The sequence below is a fragment of the Carcharodon carcharias genome, chromosome 15 (genome assembly GCF_017639515.1).
Source record: "Carcharodon carcharias isolate sCarCar2 chromosome 15, sCarCar2.pri, whole genome shotgun sequence".
Lineage (NCBI taxonomy): Eukaryota > Metazoa > Chordata > Chondrichthyes > Lamniformes > Lamnidae > Carcharodon > Carcharodon carcharias.
The window spans coordinates 40,080,276-40,107,915 of NC_054481.1; the positions used below are offsets into that span (position 1 = coordinate 40,080,276).

Sequence of the window (27,640 nt, forward strand, 5' to 3'; positions counted from 1 at the left end):
ATCTAAAATACTGTGATACAGTAAAAGAGATGTATCATTGCTAAGTTTTGTCTTTCTACCTGGAAATATCAAGACACTAAAGAAGCCAATCTGCTATTTAACTTTGCCAAAGAATATGCAGAAAATGATGGTGAAGATCCAGAACAAACACATGAATTAATAAACTGTAAGTCATTGAGTTTTATATTTGAAAATACAATTTAATTTAAGTGGGTTTTTATACTCATAAGTGATGTAAAAAATAGACATACTACGTAAATTGCTTTACTTAATTGTGATAAACAGGGCTAGGTTTTGTAGTCAACAGCAATGTGACAGTGTTCCCATTGACCTCAAAGTTGCCCACAAAGATCTACCGCATAGATTTCCCTTTTCACAACATCCATTTGAAACTTGTGCCAAGTCAAGGGGATCTCCAGTCATCCAGCAACAGTGAAGTCATCAAGTAGGGTAAACAGCTAATTGCTTTGAAGCATTCTGCAGGAAGTTTGAAGCACTGATTATCCTTCACTTTTTAATATCACTTAACAGGGTATGAAATAAGATTGGAACATGCACATGGGGCTGAATTTTCTGTTTGGTGCGGCGGGGGGTGGGGGGGCGGGGGATGGATGCAATCACCGCCCGTAATTGGGCCTTTGCAAGGCTGCTCACAATGTCAAGTGGAAGGGCTCACCAGAAGGCTTCTGGTGAACAGGCCAGTCCAGAGGGTAGGCCAGCAGAGCAGGCAAGGCTGGAGGGTAGGGCAGCAGGACAGGCCAGGCCAGAGGGTAGGGCGGGAGGCCAGTGTGCCCCTCGTTTTTCGGATGACTGCCTTGCTGCCCTCCTCGAGGAGGTGGTAGCACGGCTGGAGGTGCTCGTTCCCCAGGATGGGAGGAGGAGGCTCCCCCACATGACAAAACGTGCCTGGGAGGAGGTGGCGGATGTGGTGAGCTCCTACGACTTGGTGTGGCGCACCTGTATCCAGTGTCGCAAGTGCTTCAATGACTTGTTGCGCTCTGGCAGGGTGAGTACCATGTCGGCATTGGTCACGTAACCCAGCAGGTCGGCTTACCTGCCCTGCTGCTCCTCTCCCTCCCGAAGTCAGATTGTCGGGACTGCATTGAATCTTTGACGGCATTTGTCCTTTGCTGGATGGGCAAACAAATACTACACATGCTGAGGTCAGCCTGAGAGGGTGATGAAGAGTTGTGTATTGCCCCTGCAGCATGTGTTACACTGAGTCCAACATGACTGGTTTGGGGGCAACCTGGAGGAGCTGCACCTAGGCGCTGTGTCTGAACTCCAGGACATGCCCAAGTCAGGGTGATGACATGCTGGGAGAGGATCTTCAAGGTGGTGTGGCAATGAACCATCTGCTGTGCTCTGCGCTTCACGTGCTTGCGCCTCCTTGCTATGGAAGTATATACAGTGTGGTGCCTAATGTGATGTAGGTAACATGTGTCCGAGGTGGGATTGGGGTGGGGGGGGGGCATAGAGCAGGCCTAGCATCTTTGTGTGAGTGTTCGGCAGCAGTGGGATGAGGAGGCTCTGGAGCCCTGATATGTCCCACTCTGGTTGGGGTGGGCCGTGCTTGAAGAGAGCCCATGTGCAATTTTCACTAATCAGTGCTCGTCTCTCATTTTCAAGAGAAGAGTGCTCATAACACAGCAGGACGTGCGAGGACTGGCGGTGGCCAGACACAGATCACCAATCTTAGCCGCTTCGAGCAGGAGGCCCAGGATCTGGAGAGGCGCCATGCGCCAAGGTCCACTGGTGTTGGTGAGGCTGGGGTGATACCACCAGGTATTTATGTCCAATAGTGAGGTCAGCGTTGTTCTCCCAACAGCCATAGCACTGCTGAATGTTAATTGATTTAATTTTGCAACATTGCTTAACCGTTGGTTATGGAAGGAAGAGCGCATAATGATTTGGGGGACAGGGATACACTTTGTCGTTATCTCCACATTAACTGATCCACTGTCCTTGTTCTTCCTTTCAGCATCATCGGAGCAGGGCCGGGAGGAGGAGCAGCAGAGGCCCCCTCTCACACCTGAGGGGCCTGAAGTCTCACCAGCTTCACACCATCTCTGCCAGGCAAGCACCAGCGCAGATACTAGCACCTCACTGGGAATTTGAACATCAAGCTAGTGTCCCAGGGCACAGTGGTAAGGGCACTTTACAGTCACTGGAGGAGCTGGCAGAGGCAGATGGTGCCCATGGCGCCAGCAATCATAGGACTGCAGGGACCAGGCACATGCTCAGTCGGTGCCTGATGATGTGCCCCTGGAGTCGTCCACGACGCAGCAGGTGCAGGAAATGCAGCCGGGTGTGCGGAAGCATTTGGGGGAGATACCTGAGGCAAAGCATTACTTGGTCTTCGTGGTGGAGGAGTGGCAATCACCAAAGCAATGAGCCACATGTCCGAGCACCATGCGTCTTCCATGGAGAGAGTGGCAACTGTCATGGAGAGCATCCTCCAGGAGACCCGTCAGGGCTTCCTGGGGTTGCGCTCTGACCTGCAAGCCCTCACATCGGCATTGATCTCAGCTGGTCCGGATGTTACAAACTGGATGATGATTGAAGTTTTCACATGATCTTATTAAGTAGCTATTGAATGCTCGAAGGGCCGAATGGCCAATTCCTGAACCTCAGCTGGTCAGTGCCAGTGTGGGAGATGGTTTATGCATCAACTTTCCCAGCTCGGTGCCCATCCATCCAAGCAGTGAGCAGGGAGGTCTGAAGCGGTCTCACATCGGCACAGCAGCTGCCTGTTGTCTCTGCGGGCACCTCTCAGGGTGTTCCGGATGAGGGCAGCAGCTCCTCCGCCCCTATCCCAGTGACTGTAGCATCCGGTGAGGCTGCAACGACTGGGGAGATGCCAGCTGTGGAACTGGCTGCTCCCTCCCAGGTGGGGCCAGTACTGGCTCCACAGGCCAGAGGATGACCACCAAGGTCATCAAGGCCAACAGGACAGCAGAGTCAGCAGGCTGTCTCAGATGCCACTCCCAGAGATGGGGCAGCACCCAGCAACATAAACATAAGGCGCCTTAGGCACGCCACGGATTTTTCACTGGTGCTTTTGTCTTGACCCAAGATGAGGTCCTTATGATTTGTTTTGTTTGGTAACACTATTCTTTTTTTTGGAATAAGTTGGTTTGCTTGACAGAATAAATTAGGATATGTCACCATGGCTGAGGGTACCTCTTTTCTTCTGCATGTGTATGGTTTCCAAAATTGTAATGAGTGCTTGGTTGGAAATTCAGCTTTATTAACAAGGCCCTCAATGACTGTTCCTAACCTGGCAGATTTTGTACTTAGGTGTCGAGTATGGCGCCTACAGCCCAGGCTTGTCCTGGTGGTCCATCTGTGATGTGCTCGCTGAAGGTTCGTTGGATTAAAGCCTCCCGGGTGTCCCTGCCTCCCTGGAGCATGCCCGGGTCACTGTCTGCCCCTTCAGCATTCCCCTGTGCATGCTCATCCTTGGACTCAATGCTGGACACATCGTGTGCAGCCGCAGCCACTGCATCGACGTCTTCATCATCCACTGCATCCCTCCTTTCCAGCGCAAGATTGTGGAGAGTGCAGCATGCAACCACTATCACCAAGAAACGATCTGGGGGGTACTGGAGTGCACCCCCTGAGCAGTCCAGACATCAGAAGCGCATCTTGAGAAGACCAGTGGCTCTCTCCACCACAGCTCTTGTGGAGACATGGCACCTATTTTACCGCTTCTCAGCTTCTGTTGTTGGATGGCGGAGAGGCGTCATGAGTCACCTTCTGAGGGGATAGCCCTTGTCACCCAGCAGCCATCCGTCAAGCTGGGCTGGAGCACTGAGGAGCCACAGCACCTGGGAGTGTCTGAGGATGTAGGCGTCAGTGGAGCTGCCTGGGTACCTTGCACAGAATTGTAAAATCAGCATCCTGTGATCACACTCTATCTGCACGTTCATGGAGTGGAAGCCCTTCCTGTTGACGAAGGCACCGGGCTCACCTGCTGGCACCTTGATGGCCACATTTGTGCAGTCTTGCACCCTGGACGCAGGGGAAGCCAACAATCTCCGTGAAACATCTGACTCGCTATGTCTGGCTCGCCTCGTCACAACGGTAGTGGATGAAGGTCACTGCATGCCTGAACAGAGCATCTGTAATCTGCTTGACACAAGTGTGGACAGCTGATTGGGAGATACTGCAAAGATCACCCACCAACCACTAGAAGGAGCCAGAGGCATAGAAGTTGAGGGTAGCTGTGACATTCAGAGCCACTGGCATGGGGTGTCCACCCACACAGCGGAGATCTCAGGCCCTATCATCTGACAGAATTAGTTGACTGTCTCCCTTGAGAGACGGAGCCTCCTTCAGCACTGCGCCTCAGACATATTGAGGTAGCTGCTTCACCGCCTGTATACCTTGGCAGCAGGATAGTGGTGTCTTCTGCGGCCCCTTCTGCCTTGGACTACCTCTTGGCCCTGCACCCCTTGTGCCTACGCTTGTACTCCCAAAAGTGGCTCCCCGGAGGCTGAATGTGCACTCCTGGCCTCGTCCCCCTTCTAGCTCTCCCTTCCTCCTCAGAGGAGCTGCTTCCAGTGGACAGTTCAGCTCCCATCCCCAGGCTAAGGGAAGGCTTCCTGAAACCTGGCAGACCCAGAAAAGATTACTCACTGCAGAGTGCTGACCTGTAGGTTAAGAGTCCAGAAAAAACAGCTGGTATGCGTTTTGAAGTACTGCAGAGTACACGGGCAAGTTTGAAAAACTTTCAGAAATAAATGCTTGACTGTGCACACTCGCGACCCCAGTGAACCTTCTTATCCCGCCCGTGGATGAGGTTAATACATATGTGTCCTACCTGCCTGCCCGTGTGCTGACCCGAAGATCGCACAGGCGCCGAAAAATCGGCATCGTCTGGCGCCTCAAGGGCCTTATCTGGCCTATTAATTAATAGCGGGCACGCGCCTGGCGAAATATCGCGATGGCGCGCGGTGACATTGGGACATGTGCCCGAAGTCGCCGCACGTCATGTTACGCGTGGCCCCGCACACCAAAGGGAAAATTCAGCCCACAGGATGAAGGTCAACACTTGAATAACATAAAAAAGCTTTTTAAAAAGAATTGAAAAACGTGGAACTTTTTATCATAATGGAGAAAATTGTCATACTGCAAAGCTGAAAATAGGTTTTCAAGCCAGCGAAGATGTTGGGCAGAAATTATTAAGTTAGTACACTGTTACATACCCAAATATGCCTCATTCGTCAAGGTGTAACTCTTTCAAAGGTTTTTACAGTGAGACTGTAAAATAGCATAAACAGGCCAAGTTCTTGTCAGTTCAGTTATTTCTATTTGATTGCAATCTGGGGACTTCAATAACACATGTTTTGGTGAAAAGTAGAATCATTGACAGGGACTTCTGGATTTCCACATTAAACTGTGCCTGTGCAGATTTCGGAAGTTAAATTAAGTTTCAGAGAAGTAATAGAAGTGAACACTTACAATTTCACATTGTTACTACTACACATTCCAGACCATTGATTAACAATTCTACCATTTCTGTGTATAAAAATGAAATTTTGATTTTAAAGGACCACTCATTGATTTTAATACAGAAATAGTAGGTATATTTGAAGTCGTACTACCTTTTTTATCAAATACGTAAGTCTAAACAGTTTTGGCTGTTCGCCATGTACGTTTAACTTTGATTCTGCAACATTTATTGACATGGCAGCTAGTCTTTGAACAGCATCAAGGTTGTATGGCATCGGTTAAGATATTATTTCATTAATATTATACAATAAAATTGAATCGATTATGCAGGGGAATCTAGCAAAGAAAAGTCTCTAAGGCCCAAGGTACATGCATCAACATCTAAGAAATGCCACAAATCGCAAGATGTTTGTGACCTTATTGATGTGATGGCAGCAATACTATGATTATGAAAGAATATTTGTATGAGATTCATTGAATTCAAACAGAATACAAAATTAATTGCTGCCAACTGGCAAGAGCAGCCTGACATCAGGGGTCCCATGAATGAAAGCACACATACACCAAGAAAAATAGCTAATTTCTATTCCTGGAGATTTCTGAAGCCATGGAGAGAACCAGGCTTTCTCACTCTTGAAGGATTCTGGTAAATAATGAGTCGTAACTTCCAACTAGCAATGGCGACAGATGCTCTGCAGGATTTAGAAGAAATAAATACATATTTACCTGCCCTTGAAAATTAAGCTGACATTTCCAATCACTGGAACTGCTTGGGGCCTGCATTGAAAGACTCCACACAGGCTCCAGTGAAGCGCACCTCCGGCAGATTCAAGGAGGCCATGTCCCCTTTTTTTTACAGCATTAGCTGCTGCAAAGCAAGTAAGTTTAAAGGGACCCGTAAAATTGACAAGCCAGGAAGAAGGTAAGTGTCTAAGGTACATGGATAGGATTTGGGGAGGTGGGTGGGCAGGATCAAAGAGCGGGGAGGGCCAGGGCTCGGGGTGGGGGGTGGTCAGGGAAGTAGGATAGGAAGTTAGGGGGTGGGGGAGAATCCTTGTAGGGGGTGGGGGAGAATCCTTATAGGGAGTGGTCGGGGGTGTGGGGGCGTCCCATATTGGGGGGGGTGGTGGTCGGGGATGTTGTGGGGGAGTGCTGTGGGGGTCGGTTTGGGTGTTTTCAATATTTATCCAGAAGTTAGAAGAGGTTTTAATTCTCATAACTTTTTCTGGGTAACTATTGGTGTAACCCTGGTGGATCCAAAGTTTGTGATTTAAATCATATTTTTCGATGGTTCCCAGAGCAGGGCAATTGTCCAGAGGAAGTTAGCATTTCTGGGCAATTGCTGTGAAAACCCTTGCCAGGGAACTTCCAAGAGGGATTCCCTAGCGCAACTTTGGGGTACCCAGATCTGATGTGGGGGAGCTCGAAAGCTATGGCCCAATTTTATCCATTTTCAGCACATGCTTGAGTAATCAATGAAGAGTTGAGATGAAGCAGCTGTATGCTTGGGGGCACTAGTTTTCATTGTGAGACAGGTTCCATTAGAACAGGTAGCTAATTTCTATGTAACAAAAGAACTGCCGCAAAATTGATTTCATTATTTTATTTGGTGGGTCCCTCAATATTTTTTTACAGTTTAACATCCTTTTTTTGTTGGGCAGAATTACTCAGTAAACTTTTCAATGATGTCGTTTTTTATTTTACAAACTGCTTACAATGAAAGCACATAAAATAAACGATTTACAATAAATTTTCAGTTTCATTACAAGAAATTGATCTTGATGACAACTAAAGTAAAAATGTTTACACTTTGCTCATTATAAAAACACAGGGATCCATTATTCCAAGGAATATTAACAGCCTTTTCAAGGCTGTCTTAGCTCCGTATGTTAACCACTGCTAAAGATATGGTATGCCCCACATCCAAATTTCTGCTTTCATTGTGGTTCTAGCATATTATCAAAGCCCTAAGTTATGTACTAATAAAGAAAATAATTATTTGGCTCCAGTCAGTGATTAAATGTGAGACACTCAAGTCGCTACCACTATTTATTTGTGCTGTAATTGTATATCAATAGCACAAAACATTTATTTGCACACCTCTGAAGAGTTCTATGGTGCACACAATATAGACGTTTCACTTGGTAAGTGGACAGCCAACATGTTCTCTTTTCTATAGAACTCACTATGAATGACTTAGCTGTAATGATTTGAGTACTGGATTTCTGTATTGTGTACTCCTTTTACTTATGTAGGAGAGGAACAACTTATAATGTTTAAGAATTGTCATACTTACATATTTTAATTTTATCTTTGCAGTGCATTCAATTGTGGATGTATTCACTGTGCAGCAGTTAAAAAATCAAGTAATGGACAAAGTCAGCAAGTCAGAGCCCACCTATGGAATCATATATGCTTACATTACAATGTTTAATATTGATTCTGACAGTTCAAAAATAATAAAATCCAAATGGTGAGAATGACATTTATACCTAACTTTAAATTTGTATAGTTAAAAAGCAAACAATTTTGCTTGGTGCTGTACCAAATGTAAAGGTTATCTGTTCAATATATAAAGGAATGTTAGGACCAAGGACAATATTATTTTCTTCTATAGTTTTCTTAACAAAAATATAATAAAATTTTGCCTGACCATCGATTCTGCAATTCCCCTGTTCTGTACACAACCTTTCTATGTTCTGAGTGACCATGGTTAGGTAGCTTAAATATTTACCAAATATAGGATTTATACTACTGCAGAATCAATATTGTTAAACTTGAAGATTTCCTCCCGTTAGAAATTACAATGTAAGCAAAAGCTGTAAAACGATGCTGGAATGAAAAAAACATTTCATGGATCTTCCGATATCAGGAGCAGCAAATGATTCAACTTAAGCTGCTGTTGCACCTCGGGACCCTGAGGAAGTCCCGACATGTGCACAGGTGGAGTACTTATGTGGGAAGTTTAAACTTCTGATTGTTGGTTTTACCCTGCCCTGACTGCTGCACAATTCCCTTCAACAATGGGATGAGATGGACCTATTCACGGAGACTTGGGCAGTTTGTCCTATACATATCCTGTTTTTTTAACACAGATTTACTTAGAGCTCTTCCCAGCAGGTGTAAAGCCTGCTCAGGAGCACAGCTCCAAGTAAATCAGCTGGAGTGTCAGAGCCCTTTGAAGGAGCTAAAAATGACAAAAATAGAATCATTATAAGTAACTGATGTCCAATGAAAAATGAGAGCTGTGATTATGATATGAAATTGTGGAACTTGATGTTTAGCCCAGAAGGTTGTAAAGTGGCTAATTGAAAGATTAAATGCTATTCCTTAAGATTTCATTGAGCTTCATTAGTACAGAAGTCAGGATGGAGTAAGGTGCAGAATTAAAATGGCAAACAACAATTGTAAAATTATAAAACAAAAACAGAATTACCTGGAAAAACTCAGCAGGTCTGGCAGCATCGGCGGAGAAGAAAAGAGTTGACGTTTCGAGTCCTCATGACCCTTCGACAGAAACCTGCTGAGTTTTTCCAGGTAATTCTGTTTTTGTTTTGGATTTCCAGCATCCGCAGTTTTTTTGTTTTTATAATTGTAAAATTATGTTGTGTTCAGATGGTATTTAACAAAAATCCTAAAATGCATACTTCTGTGTTTATCAAAGTGGCAGGTGCAGATTTTTGATCGATGTTGGATCAAATGTATGCACAAATCCTTCCTGTTCGTCTTGCTCAATTAACCCCTCAAGCATCATCACCAGCTTTGATTTCTGGGTGGATGTGTCTGACCATACAGGCACTCTTCAGTCATGTAACTTAACAGGAAGCACAGCTGAAAAAACACTTGGCTACACAGTAAGTATCTGGTATTTGGAAGTTTTAGATTAAAGTTGCAGTACAAAAACTGATAGTGTTTTCTTCAATGTCCTTTACTCCATTAAACTGGTGTCTGAAGAGACTTCTTAGGGAGTGTGAAATGTGAGAAGCAGGCACATCATCTCATTGACACCTGTAGGTAAATATCTGTTTACTCAAAGGCATTATTAAAATATTCTCCACATGCTACGCTTCCATGTTATGAGGATTATATAGTATAATTTAGAAGGAGGCAGGAAGAAATACGTGATTAATCTATTTGATAAGGGAACCTTCAACAAAAGAATTAGAGAATTACTGCTTTACTGCATTGTATGTGTGATGAACTTCATTTACATTGGCCAGGCTCTCCAGGATAATTACACCTTAGGGAGGGGCAGAAGAAGCTTGTTTGGAGATATTGGTTGAACAGAAAACAATAGCATTAAAACTGAAAATAAATAAGGAACATTTCTTTTTCATCACCTTTTTAGAATGTTTAATGAATAAATTGGTGTGTCCTCTGATTCCTTACAAAAAATCTCAATGTCACATTAACAATTTTTCCATAAAAAAACAACTGTATAGCAAGAATCAGAATGACTATTTCATTTTACCACAGCGAATTCATTTTTTCAATTTTGCCATCCCATCTGAAAATAAGATAGTACTTAAAAATCAAGCAGCACACTTCTATTCAATGGATCACTAAAAGCTGCATTGAAATCTATTTTAAACTGAGTAAATATATTTAATAAGAAAATATTCTTATGTTTTGTATTGGCTCACATCACTGTCTTAAATTTTATCTAAATAAGGAAAATCAAGTGCTCTGTTGGTTAAGGCTAGTTTTCAATTTTTATTTATTCTTACAACATTCATCAAAAATGTAATTTTTAATATAAAACAAACCTTTAAGATAATTTTGATTTAATATGATATTCCTGGCTTTCCTGGGTAAGGATTAGTTCTCAACAAATAAACATTGACATCAAACTCCAATAAACACAATACAAAAATCAAATACAATAAATTTCATACATAGGTTTACATGTTAAGAAAATTCTCACCAGGACAAGATAATTTTATATTGGAATCAAGGCCGTCACTGACACCCCATGTAGAAAGGCATTAGGCACAGTCTGATAACACAGTGCTGCAGTGTTGGACATAACTGAACCTGAGATGATGATCCTAGCTACACTCAGTCACAGTTTTCGATCAGATAATTTCATAGTGTTAGTTAAGTTACCTTACAGAAGGAAAGAAAACTGCAGCCGTTAAGTATATGTCCTGCTGGTTCAACCATCCAGTTGTAGATGTATTTACAAGTTATACCACTCATGTGTGAGAAAGTAAACAAAGAGCATACAGATGTCTATTATGAATGTTTCTGTTTGTAATTGGGTTTCTTTACAGAATTCCATGACTAAGATTTAGATGATTGATAATGTAAATTTATAATTAAAATAATGTTTGCACTGTTCGCTGTGTGTATATCAGATAGGGTTCAAAAGTAAGTCTAGCTGGCAGTCATAATATATACATAGAAAGTATATTATTAACGCCTTGGACTATTTTTCAAATTCCAGTACTTTGTTTGGATGTTCCCAAATCTATTACTGCCCACTAGTGGTCAATACAGTTTGTTGCACAATTTTGAATAGTGACCTTCCATTTTTTTTAACATTTTGTATTTCAATAAATTGTTTTATACACATGATAGGCATTTTACAGAGCTCTTAACATTCAATGAAAATAAAAGCAACACTGTAGATAGGGACATTTCTTTTTTTGAAACTTTTAAAGTTTCTTTAATTGTTAAAAGTAAACAGAAACACGTATTAATGAAGCATTTTTTAAAAAAAATCCTGCAGTTCTGAATTTATGTACTTGTGAAAATTTAACACAGCAAAATAATTATTGCACAAATGTAAAAGATCTAATATTAACCAGGCTGCATTGTGGAATAATTTTAAATCCCAGCCAATCCACATACATAGAATATTACATCTCTTGTATAGAAATATATTTTAAAATATATCTTGAAATATTGCTTATGTGTATATATGAAAACTGGTGTTGTTGAGATAATGCTTTGGGGAGAGCAAACAAAGCAAGGGAATACTCAATAAACAGGCGGATATTGAGAGGGGTAGAGGAAGTATGACACCTTGAAGTGCATGTCCACAGGTCCCTGAAGGTGGCAGGACAGGTGGATAAGGTGATAAAGAAAGCATATGAAATGCTTTCCTAATTTGGACAAGGAATTGAATACAAAAGCAGGGTGTACTGGAACTGTATAAAACGCTGGTTAGGTCACAGCTGGAATTTTGTGTACCATTGTGGTCATCACATTACAGGAAGGACATAATTGCTCTGGAGACAATACCGAGGAGATTTACGAGAATGGTGCCAAGGCTTGAAAATTGCATCTATGAGGAAAGATTGGATAGGCTGTTTTCCTTAGAACAGAGGAGGCTAAGGAGTGACCTAATTGAGGCGTACAAAATTATGAGGGGCCTAGATAGGGTAGACAGAAAAGACCTGTTTCCCCTAGCTTGAGGGGTCAATTACCAGGGGGCATAGATTTAAGGTGATCGGTAGTAGGATTAGAGGGGATATGAGGAAAAGCCTTTTCACCCATAGGGTAGTGGGCATCTGGAATTCACTGCCCAAATTGGTGGTTGAGGCTGGAACGCTCAACTCATTTAAAAAGTACCTGGATCTGCACCTGAGGAGCTGTAACCTGCAAGGCTATGGACCAGGTTCTAGAAAGTGGGATTAAAATGACCGGCTAGTTTATTTTTTTTTAGCTGGCGCGGACATGAAGGACTGAATGGCCTTTTTCTGAGTTGTGACTTTTCTATGGCTCTATGGTTGTGTTTTTAAAAAAGCTGTTACATCTTGTTGTATATTTTCTAATTTTCTGATTTAGATTTCAATGACTCTAAAAATGATGGGAATCTAACTTATACCTAAGCCATGTTTTATTACTTAACACACTGGCTTCATTTTCATATAAATCCCAGTGTTACCCAGCCATAGCTCTCCCATTTTCCCTGCTTCTGTCCTAGCTTAAAACCTGTTTCATCTCTGACTTGCCTTGATCCTGATGAAAGGTCATCAACCTGAAACATTGGCCAGGATTTTATAGTCCCGTCCATGGCAGGAATTGTCGCAGGCAGGGCCGGAAAATCCCACCCATTAATTTTGTTTCTCTCTCCAAGGATGTACCTGGCTTGTTGAGTGTTTCCAAATTTTCTGTTTTTATTTCAGAGCAAATACTCTGCTGACACCTAAAGTAAATATCAAATCATGCATCTAATTTGCACTTCATCAACACCACTGATAAGTAGGAGACATACTGCAATGAAATCTACTTGCAGTTGCACAATTGCAGTGCAGAGCAACTACACTGCAGCACTGTGGACTGTCTAACTAACAGCACTGTTAGACAGTCCACAGTGCTGCAGTATCAAATTACCGAGCCTCACATGCAAACTACTTTGTTCAAATGTTTAACTTCTGTGTATGCCTCTAGGAGCCATCACAACCACACTTATTTCTAATTTGCTGCTCCTTGAGAAAAGTAACAGCAGAGGTCAACGCCAGTGGTGTAGCTTCACGAACATGGATCTAGTGCAGGGGGAAATTTAATGATCTGACATGAGTTGTCAACCCAAATCTAAATATTATAATGAAGGTGCATGAGTTCAGTCTTCAAATGCCATATCCTACCAGCTGCACCATTAGCCTGATCTGTTGCTCGATTCACTATACCCCCATCACACAGCAACCAAAAATCAGTAATCAACCCTTGAACTCATATGTTTTACCTCACTCTCACACAATTAGTATTGTCGCAAGTCCTGCACTCACAGCTTGCACACACTGACTGTTATTCAACCATGACCGCCACAGCACCCAAACATATTACAGGACACTCACTGACATACTTCCCTTTTTATTGCAGGAGAAGGTGGCACAAAATAACAGGCAGTAGGAAAGAACTGGAAAAGGACAAGCAGACATGCATGTATTAACTACATGGAGAAGACAGTGCTGGCATTGATGGGAAACATCATTGCTAAGGCTGTGGTTAGCGGTGGGGTGGAATGGATTGATGAGGGTATCTGCACACATAATCCTCCTTTCATCCTAGTTCTCCATCCCAGAATCACTTATGACTCACAAGCTACAGATGTTGTAAGCATGCACTTCTTATTTTCTCCTCTCCCCTCACCAGAACCCAGTATTTGTCACTTTGTCATTTTAGATATCCAAGATTTGGTACCTTCGCAGTCAAAGGAGGAAGAAGATAATGAAACTGAAAAGCCACTGTTACTCAATCATGTCAGAGACTGACACTTCTTTTAAGACTCTAAGATGCAGGGGATCCTGGGGACTTGTCAGCTTTTAATTCTAACAGTTTTCCAGTACCTTTTCCCTCATGCTTGTGATTGTTTTTAGTCCCTCCCTCCCTTTTACCTTTTGATTTTCAAGTATTCGTGGGATGTTTTTATCTCTTCTATGGTGAAGACTGACTCAAAATATCTGTTCAACGCTTTCGTCATTTCCTTTTTTCCTATTATTAATTCCCCAGTCTCGCCCTCAAAGGGACCAATGCCCACTTTAGTTACTCTTTTCCTTTATAAATACTCGTAGAAATGATTACTATCTATTTTTATATTTCTAGCTCATTTTCCCTTGTACTCTAAAATTTCTCCCTCTTTTTTTCTTAGTCATTCTTTGTTGTTTTCTAAAATTTGTCCAATCTTCTGACCTACCGCTAATCTTTGAAGTATTGTATGCTTTTTCTTTCAATTTGTATAACAATCCTTAACTTCCTTAGCATCTTTCTCAGAGTCTTTCTTTCTTAATGGAATATATCTTTGCTGAGTTATGAAATATTTCCTTAAAAATTTGCCACTAGCTCCTCTACTGTCCCACCTTTTAACCCATTTTCCCAGTTCACTTTAGCCAACTCTCTCTTCATACCTTTGTAATTGCCTTTATTTAAGTTTAACAGATTAGTCTTAGACCCACACTTCTCACACTCAAACTGAACGTGAAACAGTTATGATCACTGTTGCCTAGATGCTCCTTTACTATGAGGTAATTAACTATTTCTGATTCTTTGCACATTACCAGGTCTAAAGTAACCAGTTTCCTGGTTGACACCTGGCATAAGTGCACAGAATCCAGGGTGGAGAAGGATAGTGCAGGTACTAGCTCACCTGAAGGCTAGGTTGCATACTAGTTCTGTCGCAGAGGAATCACAGATGAGGACTTCAGTGGGCCAGGACATGGAAGATGGCTGACAGATGTTGCACCAGAAAGGCTGATAGGAAGCATGTGCATAATGTTAAGGAGCATGGAATAGTTCAGCACAAAGTTGGCACAGGACTTCGCACGAAGCTTGGAACTCATCTTTTCCAGCATGGAATAAGTGGTCACCTCCATCAGCACATCAGGATACAACATCTGATGGCCAATGTCACAGCTTCCATTGCAGCACAAGAAACTTGCACCAAAAGGCTATGTGCTGGAATCTCAGACTACTGCCACGGAAGCTCAGATTGTTCCATCTAGATATCACTGTTCAAAGGGACTTCCAGGGCAACACATACGGTGCCACAGAAAAGATTACTACACAAGCCAAGACCTCATTGTGTTGTAGGTGATATATTAACAAACAGGAAACAGGGCCGGGATAAATGGATCATTTTCAGGTTGGCAAACTATAATTAATGGAGTGCCACAGAGATCAGTGCTGGGGCCTCAACTATTTATAATCTGTCATTTAATAGGACAGAACTTGAGTATTGTTGAAAAAGACATGTTGTCGAAACTTTTCATCTTGCACTCATCAAGACAATTCGCAAGAATACCAAATGTAAAGGGAACAACAGTTTATACTTCATGAGAAGAGAGTGCAGATTAGTTGGCAAGTGGACTCTGGCAGAGGCATTGGCATGGAGAATGCATCAGTTAACTGACGACTGACTGACAGTTAACAGCTAAGCTTTGTTTAAATTCAGACCTGGCAGGTTGATTCTGGTCAAGAATTGCCCTGGGGAATGAACCAGAGAATGGCTGTTACCTATTTTGTTTAATTGAAAGAAGCGCAATGTGTGTACATATTATTTCTGCCTGTAAAAAACAGGGCCCTATGTATTAATATATGTAGCTTCTAGCATGCATAAGTGCGAGCCCGACTGATCATCCTAAATTGTCAGCGTAATTCTCAGCACACTCAGGATTGTTTAGCAAATGTTGTCCAATCATGGAATCACATCTAAAGTTGGACAATGTTTTGAGTTTTGCAAGCACAGGCTGGTTGGGTATGGTTAGTATCTTGCCTGTTCTAAATAGCTGAAGGACATGCTGTTTGATACAATCTGCCAGTCTTTGGGATGTACGACCTACATACCTAACATCATACTGGCACTGAAATTCATATACCACATTGCTTGTTTGTGTGATAGGCAGAATGCCTTTTTGGCTTAATGGCAGTATCCTGTTAGTGGCGACCAGCACTCATGTTGCTACTGCATAGCAGCAGTGTGAAATAGCTTCACCTGATGATCAAATTTTCAAGAAACCTTGCCTTTCCAGGGTAATCTGAGGTAGACTGGGCACTTCTCAGGCCTGAAAGTGGTGGCCTTAGGCCCATTCATGAGTTTGCACATACAGCAAGCAATGATCTCATACCTATTATTTCGCAGAATGGCTTTGATGTGCCCTATTTCAGCATTAAGCTTGCATGGTGGCTCCGGCCCTAATAACGCGGTTGCCAATAAGGCCAATCTTATAGCGCGTGAAACTGTAGGAATCCCAATACATATATTGACCAGTGAAGGTAAGCTTATGCTAGATGGTGGTACAGGGCCCCCTTTAAGATTTGTCAACTAGCATGTCAAGGAAAGGGAGCTCATTTGACTGCTCCATTTCAAAGATGAATTAGAGTGCAGATGGAGCCCATTAAGGTGTGTGAGGAAAGTCTTGCATGCAGCTGCAGATTCAACTATAGAAAACATATCAGATAAATGCAAGGGGTAGGAGGGTGGGTGTTATTCCATCAAAGATGGATTTCTCACAGAACCCAATAAAGATGTTTGTGAGAGTTGGGCCTAGAGGTGACCTATGACAACACCATCTTTTTGGGCATACATGATGTAGTTAAAACTGAACTCAACTGCGCGAGTTGCTGAGTTCATAGTTTAATGAATACTGATTAAATAATGGCAGCAGGACTAGATCGCATGATATAGTGCTGCACTGCAAATGTCTATGGCTTCCTTGAGCAATACATTGATGAATAGACTAGACAATGTCAAATGAGCACATGGACACAGCATCGCTATTGATATGCGAGTCCTGTATGAGTCGTGTATGTGGAAAACTTGCTCAAAACTCTTTGTCACATCTCGCCCAACCATTGGCCATTTCATGTTGTGCAGAACTTGTCATAGACAAGAGAGTGCACAAAAGGACATCACTTCTGTGTGTCTTGGGCAGCCCATACGTACACAGATGCAAGAAGAAACATTTCGACAACATGTGTCTTTTTTCAACAATATTTACAATCTGTATTAATTACTTGGATGAAGGGACCAACTGTATTCTAGCCAAATTTGCTAAAGATACAAAAAATATGCAGGAAATCAAGTTGTTAGGATGATATAAACAGCCTACAAAGAGATGTTGATAGGTTAAGTGAGTGGACAAAAATTTGGCAGATGGAATATAACGTAGGAAAATGTAAGGTTGTCCACTTTGGCTGGAAGAACAGAAAAGCAGAATATTATTTAAATGGAGAGGGACTGCAACATGTAATACAGAGGGATCTGGATGTCCTTGTATATGAATCACAAAAAGTTAGCATGCAGGTACAGCAAGGGGGATGGAGTATAAAAGTAGGGAATCTTGCCACAACTGTACATGGTATTGGTGAAACTGTACCTGGGAGTACTGTGTAAGTTTTGGTCTCTTAAGGATATAGTTGCATTAGAAGCAGTTCAAAGAAGATTACAACTCTGATTCCTGGGATGGAGGGATTATCTTACGCAGAAAGGTTGAGCAGTTGGGCCTATACTCATTGGAGTTTAGAAGGATCAGAGGTGATCGTATAGAAGCATTTAAGATTCTGAACGGGCTTCAGAGGGTAGATTCTGAGAGGATGTTTTGTCTCATGGGGGAATCCAGAACTTTGCACAGTTTAAAAATAAGGGATCTCCCATTTAAGACTGAGATGAGGAGGAGTTTCTTCTCTCAGAGGGTCATTAGCCTTTGGAATTCCCTTCCCCTGAGAATAATGGAGACCAGGTCATTGAAAAATTTTGGACTGAGTTAGGCAGATTTTTGATCTATAAGGGAGTAAAGGGTTATGGAGGGCAGGCAAGAAAGTGGAGTTAAGGCCACAATCAGATTAGCCATGATCTTATTGAATGGCAGAATAGGCTTAATGGGCCGAATGGCCTACTGCTCCTTTTAAATAAACCATTCTCCAACAGATCAGTGGAATTGTTGACGGGGTGCCCCAGGAAAATTGTTGTGGCTCCATGGAACACAAACCTGCTGTATTCTCTCAGAATGACAGCATTCCTACTCCCACCTCACCAATCCGAAACTGCCTATGCTGTTGTCCCTAAGCCAGCCAACCCAGATGGATGCAGCCCAGATGAAGATAGTGTAGCTGAAGCCGAGTTTGCTAAACCCAGAGCTGCTCAAGATCGGCCTCAAGGCCATCAACCATCTCCTCTGTTGTGGATTAGTATCCTTCCTTCACCTATGCTACAGACACAGGGGAAGCACTTTTGTAGGAGCACTAGGAAGGGAGGCATTAAGGAACACATTGGTAATTAGTTTAATTTTGTACGCATAGTTTAATGAGCAATTTTTTAGAATTGGATTGGTAAGTGCATTTTCTGTGTGTTTTTTGTGTTGTTGGAAAGAGGATGATGTAATGGTCAGTGATGGAAGTTAAGGAGTGTGATCTGTTGATTGGTCTACTGCATAACTGTAATGGTAAGAACAGAAGAGCTGGATATATAATTCAACATTCAGTAAATTGAGAAAATATGTACAGGAAGCTAAAGCACATTTCACACACTGCTTATCAAGTTCATGGAACTCTTCTCCAAGCTCTCTCCTGGCAGCACCATAGCTTTGTGAATGTATCCTTTTTACTGTTGCCTTCAGCTTCAACTTGCTTTTGCCACCTTTCATGCAACAAAAGGAAAGGCTGGAGTCTGCCAAGCAAAAGCTGTAATTTGGAGGAACACCAAAGATGAGTAATGGTAACTTAGGATGAATTCTGGTCAAGCTTTATAAATAAGTACCTGGGGAATGTGTGAATAGAAAGGGCATCTTTCAGATATTACATTTTGGATCCTTTGTTCTGTTTTTAGCTGATACGTTTTCATTGCATCGGACTGTCTTCAAGTGTGATGTTTACTTAACATAAATTTGCGTGTATTAAAAATATTTTCAGAGTTTGGAGCAGTTGTAAAGTAACACAAAAATCAGTAAAATGGAAGGGGGCAGAATTGAAGCAACAATTGCGACACAGGCAGCCCACAACTTCATTTCAATATGCTCAGCCCGAAGCCAGTGTTAACCATGGTGTTGATTATAAGGTGAATGCATCAGCAGGGGGCCAATATCATGAGTGACTAGTACCACTTAAGGTTAGCCTGCACTGTGTAAAGCTAGTCTTAAAGGCAAGGTGTGTCATGGTTGCATGCTGCCAGTCATGCAGGAAGCGCATCTGACCTGGGAAACAGGATTAACACAACATGGGAGAGAGCGGAAGCCAAGGTTTTTGCATGCTGCAGCAGAACCCTTGCTGGAGGGAGTGGAAGAAGAAGAGACATCTTGTATCCCACAGAAGGCTTTCCAGACACATGCTTAGAAGGCAATGGATGTAGATATTATTGAGATTAAAGCACTGAGGACCTGGATATAGCACAGCAAGAAGTTCACTGACCTCACATGAGTTGTCAAGATCAATGAATGTATCTTCAGTTGCCATATAGTACTAACTACACCACTAGCCTCAAACACTGCTTCACATGATTCACTGTACCTCACATCTCCCAAACAGATTGCTTGACAGTCTGACACACTTCACTTTCTGTTGCAGGACAAGATAGTGCTCAACCAGAGGCAGCCAGAGCTAATCAGAAACGTGTCTGCATGTTCTAACTCCAATGGAGGAGACAGTGCTGGCCATTAATGAGTCGGTCATTGCTGAGGCCTTGAGGATCGGTGGGGCTGAAACCGTCAAAGATGACAGTGTTCCTGTACCTAATACCACTTTTCATATCCCACCTTCCCCATATTTTATGCTGTCTGGAGCTTCAAAGAATCTTGTAGCACCTATAAAGGCAAGCACTAATAAGCCCAATTTCTTGGCTGGGACATCTTGAGATACATATTGTATTAAGTGATGGTATAGCAACATGAAATTTACCTTATTAATTATCTGATGAATTAATATTACAAAACTGATACTGTTTATCTTATGCTATAATTCCTAGACTGATGAGTTTTGCAGTTTAACAGAAGAGCAGAAAACATCATTAAAATGGAACTTTCTTTTGGAGAGGTGCAAAATATATCTAAAGGTTTGAATTTTATTCTTCCCTAGCAATGTATTTTTTTTACCAGTGGTTTCTAATTTTATTTTACAGCATATAGCAACAAAAATAAAAAAATTACATGCTTTTTAAAATAAAAAAGAGCAATAACATCTGATAATGGCTGCAGTGCAAGGCTTTCACACCTAAAGGGAGCCGTCCCTGTAAATGTTGACCTGAGCGCACTGGTCAGATGATCATTACACATACTGCACAACAAATCCTTTAAAAAGTTAAAATTCAATGCAGTAATCCAATTTGAATATATTAAGGAAGAATGCGAGAAAGGATGTCTTTAGTCCATTTCCTCCATGTAAGATGTATCCTTATCTCATTCCAGGAGTGAGATCTCTTCCACAGTATGTAGAGTGGGCTCTTCCACAGTTACCTCATCATTGGTGCCCAAAACCAGCTTGATCATTCAGTAAATACGGTTAAAGTGTGTCTGATGATCGTCCAATGAAAGCCCTGAGGATAAGAGTGTAGTCAAAAGAGTAGGGTGACATGGTCCTTCACATCTTTGTCATCCTTGGCTGCCTTAGCCTTCTGCCTCAGGGCGTCCACGATTGCATGGACAAGATTGATGTTCAGATGTTTCTTGACTATCATGGTCAAGTTGTCCTTCAGGGCCTGAACCTTCACGGTCGCCTCCGTATTTGCAGTCCAGCCTTTGATGCTGATCACAATGCAGTATGGAGAGGATACAAGTTGATTGGAAACTGTCACATTTTCCACTTTCTTGTCCAGGATCTCTTTCATGAGCTTGCACAGATACTTGACTCAGTCTTCTTCACACTTTTCTCATCATCCTCAGACAGCTCAAGGCCTTCCTTTGTGGCAGAGACAAGTTGCTTTCTATCAAACTCCTTCAGCTGCTGCACACAATATTGGGCTTAGTCATATACACTAACTCAGGGCCCTGCTCGCACACTGCGCAAAGGCAAAATTAGCAACTTGGTTCTTTGCTTTTACCAGTTATGTAGTTGATGCAGTTCTAGTTTTCCTTCATACAGGAGACATGCAATGAGTTCATTCCAGACTGTGAGGTACAATAATGCAGCAGTTCAGGCAGTTTCTTGCGATTTTGAGAGTCCTTGTGAATACTGAGCTTGAGGTTTTTGGAGAACTACAAGAAATTCTGCAAGCAGTTCTCATGTCCTCTGCCAGCTCAGAATAGCTGCATGCATTCCTTGATGTTCTTGCAGATGACCTTCAGATCTTGCTCTGTTGCAGCATCTCCCGGGAAATGTTCAAGAGCAGGTCGTCAGGTCCGCCACACAACAAAGAAAGTGGGGCACTCTAGGATCAACTCCTTATAGCTGTCCATGATGAAGACTCTGTGAACATACAGCTTCTCAAAAAAGAGAGCATGGAATTCGAGGTTGACCCTCAACTGAGAAGTATTTCACTGCAAGATGGTCCTTCCAATCATTAGTAAGACTCTTGTAGAACTCACCATACTCCTGCGTGATGTAATTGGGATTGTGGGTACCACAATATAGTGGGTACTATACTAGTAAAGTCATCCCCATCGCTCTTTCCAGTATAGGTTTCCACATGGCAGAAAGCCACCAGCTGATGAATCCCAGGCAAATGTCTTCTGTTACAACCCTGTAGAGACCGATAACTTTAAACAAGAGACTTGAATTCCCAGTGACCAACTGAAACGATTACATGACAAGATTTCAAGTTTTAAGATTTTTTCTGGAACAAATTAAAAGCAACTTCAACAAACACTAGTTGGCAACTAACACTCCAAACCATAGAAAAGATAGCTGCTCTTTAACTTCTTAGCATAACTAAACTCCCTACTAGCATTGTAGGTGTACCTACACCACATGGACTGAAGCAGTTCAACATGGTGGCTCACCACCACCTTCTGAAGGGAAGTTAGGAACAGGCAACAAATGCTGACCTAGACAGCAACACCCACATCCTGTGAAAGAATAATTTAAAAAGAAAACTCCATGCTACAGTTATACTTTTATGTCTGCTCTCCATAGAATAACAATTTTCACCAGAACCAGTTCAACATCACTCCCAGCTTCCAGTGGGTTCACTTCTGCCTGTTTCGCTGAGTCATAATGTCAAAAGGTCCTTCTCAATTTCCAGAAAAATGCTGAACCAAATACCAGCAGTAAGGACCACTCAGCAATTCTTTTCCCTCTGACCATACTAGGACAAACCTTTCAGATTCCTTAGATTGCCATGGGATGCATCCTTTGACCATAGATGACCTTTCCTCTTGTATTTCTGCCTGGTAGCTCACAGAACAGATGTTCTCCTATCTGCTAACCACACTAGCTGCAATCCTTTGTCTCTCTGAGACCTCCTCTGTCTCTCTTTCTGTCTGAAATCTTGGAGACTGAAAATCTATCCACAGTCAGCACAGCTGGTCTTGCCTTTGTTTTCATATGTGAACGTTTTATACTTTGCTCCCAGTAAGCCTGAGCCTGGGTCTCCATAGCAACTAAGCCACATGGTCTGTTGGCTGGCAAAATTCAGAAAAGATCACATATGAACAAGGAGCAGGAGTAGGCTATTCAGCCCCTTGAGCCTGCTCCACCATTTAATACGATCATAGCTGATCTGATAGTATCCTGAAATCTGCATCCCATCTACTGCCCATAACCTATCACCCCCTTGCTTACCAAGAATCTATTCATCTCTGCCTTAAAAATATTCAAAAACTCTGTTTCCACCACCCTTTCAGGAAGAGAGTTCCAAAGACCCACGACATTCAGTGAAAAAATTTCGCCTCATCTCTTTTAAATGGGCGACCCCTTATTTTTAAACAGTGACCCCTAATTCTAGATTCTCCACAAGAGGAAACATCGTCTGCACATCCAGCCAGTCAAGACCCCTCAGGATCTTGTGTTTCAATCAAGTCACCTCTTACTCCTCTAAACTCAAGCGGATACAAGCCTAGCCTGTCCAACCTTTCCTCATAAGACAACCCACGCATTCCAGGTATTAGTCTGGTAAACCTTCTCTGAACTGCTTCCAACGCATTTGCATCCTTCCTTAAATAAGGTGACCAATACTGTACACAATACTCCAGATGTGGTCTCATTAGTGTCCTGTACAACTGAAGCACAACCTCCCTACTTTTGTATTCAATTCCCCTCACAATAAATGAAAGCATTCTATTAGCTTTCCTAATTACTTGCTATACTTGCATACTAGACTTTTGTGATTCATGCACTAGGACACCCAGATCCCACTGCACCTCAGAACTCTGCAATCTCTCACCATTTAGATAATATGCTTCTCTTTTATTTTTCCTGCCAAAATGGACAATTTCACATTTTCCAACGTTATATTCCATTTGCCAGATCATTGCCCACTCAACCTTTCGATATGTGTTTGTAACCTCCTTATGTCCTCTTCACAACTTTCCTATCTATCTTTGTGCCATCAGCAAATTTGGCAACCATCCCTTCAATCCTTCTTAGAAGTAAAATATAAATTGTAAACAGTTGAGGTCCCAGCACTGATCCCTGTGGCACACTACTCGTTACATCTTGCCAGCCTGAAAAAGACCGATTTATGTCTACTCTCTGCTTCCTGTTAGCCAGCATGACAATACGTTACCCCCTATACCATAAGCTTTTATTTTCCACAATAACCTTTGATGTGGCACTTTCTCAAATGCCTTCTGGAAATCTAAGTACAGCACATCCGTCAGTTCCCCTTTATCCACAGCACATGTTATTTCCTCAAAGAACTCCAATAAGTTGGTTAAACACGATTTCCCTCTTCACTACTCCATTTTACCTGAAATTAAAGAGGCAGTCACAAAACCTAATCATCTTATAAAACCTCACATTCATAACTTTTGTCATTGTTGTGTTGGTGAACGCAGTAATCTTCTCATCCACCAGGTAGGCAGAATAGAACTAACAGCAAACTGCCAGTCATTGAAATATCTACACCAGTCTGCAGAGCTTTCATCAAGCTTCTTTGGTGCCAGACCTAGAAATGATTTCCAAGTTGTTTTCAGGTCAGCTTTGGTCATCCCAATCTCAGTGTCTATGAAGGTATTATGACTGGTCCCCGGGCAAGGTCCCCCCTAATTTGTTAGGATCCTGAATGAGATACCCCAAATTCTAAACTTCCCAAACGGGACCCCAATTTTGTTATGCTCCAAGGTGAGGAGGAATGAGCTGGCTCCCCTTCTTTATTCAACCTCCTCAGTTGGTCGCAACAAGGTTAATTTAAAAAGGATCCCTTCCCTTGATATCTTTTCCCAGTCCAAATGTATTTATGTTTTAGAAAAAGCTAATTTAACCAGGTTTTCTTGAGCCAAAGAAAGAGTAAATTTATTAGTTACTAAAAATCCGAGGAAAAAATAATGAAAATGCAGCACACATACACACAGATTAGAAATGAGAAATTGAGTCCAACAATAAAAGTTTAAAAAGATATACTAATCAGTCTTTGGCTTGTCCATGAGGAGTCGATGGCAAAACGTTGTGGCTGTTAAGTTGGGTGATTCCGGTAGAGCTGACTTTGGGAGTTGAGCAGTTGGTTTGGAGACTCTTGGTTCTGCAGCTTAGCTGAAGAAGCTACCCTGTTTCCTTCTTGACTGTGGCTTTGCTGATTTGCCTCCAGCCACACAGAGAGAGAGATAGACTTTTACCTGCAAGCTGCAGGGATGTCTAATTTATGTTCTTTGCTGTGACCTTCACAGCATACACTAACATACCTGAACTGGAACACACAATCAGGTTGCAACTAACTTCTTAACCCCTTTTCTTGTGTACTCCTGGAAGGGAATAAACAAACATGTCTTTCACTCAGAATCTGCTTTCTTTTCATCAGACCATTTCCACATTCTGAGATATAACTCAACAGGACTGCTGAGATGTGGTAATCAGTCTCCACAACTGCAGGAGATTAAAGTTCAGTTTTTTGCATTGCACCTCTCCCTTTCAAGTGTCTCTGTCTGAAGTAGGCCTTGACGCCTTTTTTAGGTGCAACATTCCATGTTCCCTCTGGACCAGTTGGTCAAGTATACTCCGCATATGAATCTTCCAGAATTCTCAGCCAGCTTTTGATTGTGTGCCCTTTTTAAAAAAAACACATATCTTCCTTTTAAAAAGTTTAATATGCCCGTAAGTAATTTGGGACTATGATCCACTGTCATGACAATAGTGAGGGTACACTTACATATGTTGGGGAAGATTTCAATCTTCAGATCCCTGCCACCCCCCCAATTTTGAAGGATCAGTCAGGCTTTCATTTTGGATCCTGTTCAGAGCGTTGGAGGTAAGTTCTCAGCAGAAGATTTCTTTGTTGGAATAGAAGATCCTGAGGATAAAGAACATATGTTGAGCAATCTCAGCCTAGAAAGTAAAGGTCTCCATCATCATCCACTGTACAAATCTCTTCAGGCATCTTGCTCGTGTTGTGTGGTGTCTGGGTGGCAAAGTGGTTTTGTTGCTCTGCCCTCCCATTCCTTGCTGCTTTGCTTCCTCTGCCAAAAATGTTATCAGATTTGAAACAGCATTTTCAGTTTTTTGTTAGTTCTTTAATTGCCCTCTCTCCTCCAAGCATATTGAGAGATTTTCTGGGACATTTTGTCAAGACTTCATTATAACTTGAGTAACATTTTATCCAGAAATTCTGAGGAATTCACCGAAAAAACATATAGCAGACACCAGGTGGAAGGGAATGATTGGTCATGAGAATCTTCCTCGGAGTCCCCTTTGGTCAGGAGAAGGGATGCGAGGAGGACATAAGGCTAGGCAGAGCAGAACCAACTGCTACAGGAGAGAGGGACCTCAATAAGGTAGTCTGCCGTACCATCTAACTTCTCCCAAGATGATTGCTGTAGACACTTCTTGACTTCACAATTAATATTGAGAGTCTACCACATGAGGAGTTTCAGAAAGACAATTGAGTAACCTTTTGATGGATTTTAAAAACTTGTAATTCAGATTTATAATTAATGAACTATAGCCTAACTTCGATAAAGCATAATTTTTAACAGTATAAAAACCCCATTAAAAGTGTTTGTTGCTAACAAATTTACTAACAGCTACTGTGTCATAATGTATTTGCTACTGTTTGAATAATGCATTACTAGATTAGCAGATCTCCTCTGTTCCTAAAGTTGCTTCCAAGAAGCTTGGACTCCTTTTCTGAAGGAAACATTATTTCTGCTCTACAACTCCTAAATGTCAAAAAAGCAAACGGTTGACCAAACTCCAATACTACTCCCATACTTGAGGAAGCTCTTCTGACTCTTCTTTCAGAATGGAAAAAAAATGCATATTCTGTAAGAAATTATCTTTCTCTTATACCTCCAGCCTTCAACTTCTCTTTCTCTGTTACAACCTGTCTTGTCTTTCCCAGACATCGCCAGGTGTTGGTCCTAAGTTTTTAACTATTTATACACTGCATCATTCCTATCTCAGTGTTTACCTTCAGCTATGCATATATGGTATCTCATTCTGTGGAGGTTATTTTGGCCAAAGGATGAACACAGGTGCTAAACGGGTATGGTGCTAGTAAGGCTAGCCTGTTTGAAACTTTGGATTTAGCACACAATTTTGGTCCTAATTGCTGATTACTATTTAAACTAGGCTGGAAATGTTAAACCATAAGCCTGCACGTTTAGATTCAAATGCCGATTAATACAATTTTCGAGGAGCAGTATATGTGAGCTCCTTGCATCCACTTCTTCTGAAGGTGTGGAGAGCTCTGACAGCTCGGTGACACATTACAGGATGGCTCCGGGTCTGAGAGAGATAGCACACAGGACAAGGCATTCAGGGTCATGGTGGAAGAGATTGAAGAAGAAGGTCCTGTTCCTCCAGTCCCTCTCTCCTGTAGCAGTTGGTTCTGCTCTGCCTAGCCTTATGTCCTCCTCGCATCCCTTCTCCTGACCAAAGGGGACTCCGAGGAAGATTCTCATGACCAATCATTCCCTTCCACCTGGTGTCTGCTATATGTTTTTTCGGTGAATTCCTCAGAATTTCTGGATAAAATGTTACTCAAGTTATAATGAAGTCTTGACAAAATGTCCCAGAAAATCTCTCAATATGCTTTAGAGCAATGACCATTAAATGGTGAGCATCCCTTTAAGTAGCACTTGAAATCAATATCAATGTCTTGCACGCTCCCAAACAGCCGGTCGCTGTTAGGAAAGGATGTTAGAACAGTGTTGGTCATCAAAATGCTGTATCACCTCTTTATGGGCACAGGCAAGCATTATAAATGGCAATCATTGTTTAACAAGCTTTCAAACGGCCGTTCCTAGCGTGTGTTTCAACACCTTTAACAAGATGACAACTTATGCTAAACACATCGAGGCTTAAGACCCATCTTGGCCACCTTGGGGGCTTTTTAGTACCTAAAGTATTCGGTGAAAATTGACCTCTATTTCTTTTTGTTTCTGTATGTACTCTATTTCCATTGCCTTTTCACTATGTTTTGGCCCAATATGATCCTCTTGATGTTACTCCCCTGTTGTGTCCACAATTCCTGATTATGCTCTTTATTCTGTCACAAACAGAATACATCTATCTGCTCTCTTACCTCCCGTAATCAGTATGTTTTGTATGGGAAGTTTTTTATTACTCTTGGAGTGTGTATTCCAACTAAATATATCGGCAATAAGCTTTGGTGATTTTACAAATAAACAAGGTTATTTCTTCTCACACACTTGCCTGAATT

The 27,640-nt window shown here is 42.0% G+C and overlaps 1 protein-coding gene across 1 annotated transcript in view; it reads left to right on the top strand.

The window, feature by feature from the left end:
• The window catches only part of meiob (meiosis specific with OB-fold), a 63,158-nt gene that overhangs the window by 32,431 nt on the left and 3,087 nt on the right, over nt 1-27,640 (top strand). The window contains exons 10-13 of the mRNA XM_041206249.1: nt 74-166; nt 7,777-7,930; nt 9,122-9,311; nt 19,859-19,945. Of these exons, the coding sequence (XP_041062183.1) occupies nt 74-166; nt 7,777-7,930; nt 9,122-9,311; nt 19,859-19,945 (524 nt within the window). The remainder of the gene's footprint in view (nt 1-73; nt 167-7,776; nt 7,931-9,121; nt 9,312-19,858; nt 19,946-27,640) is intronic.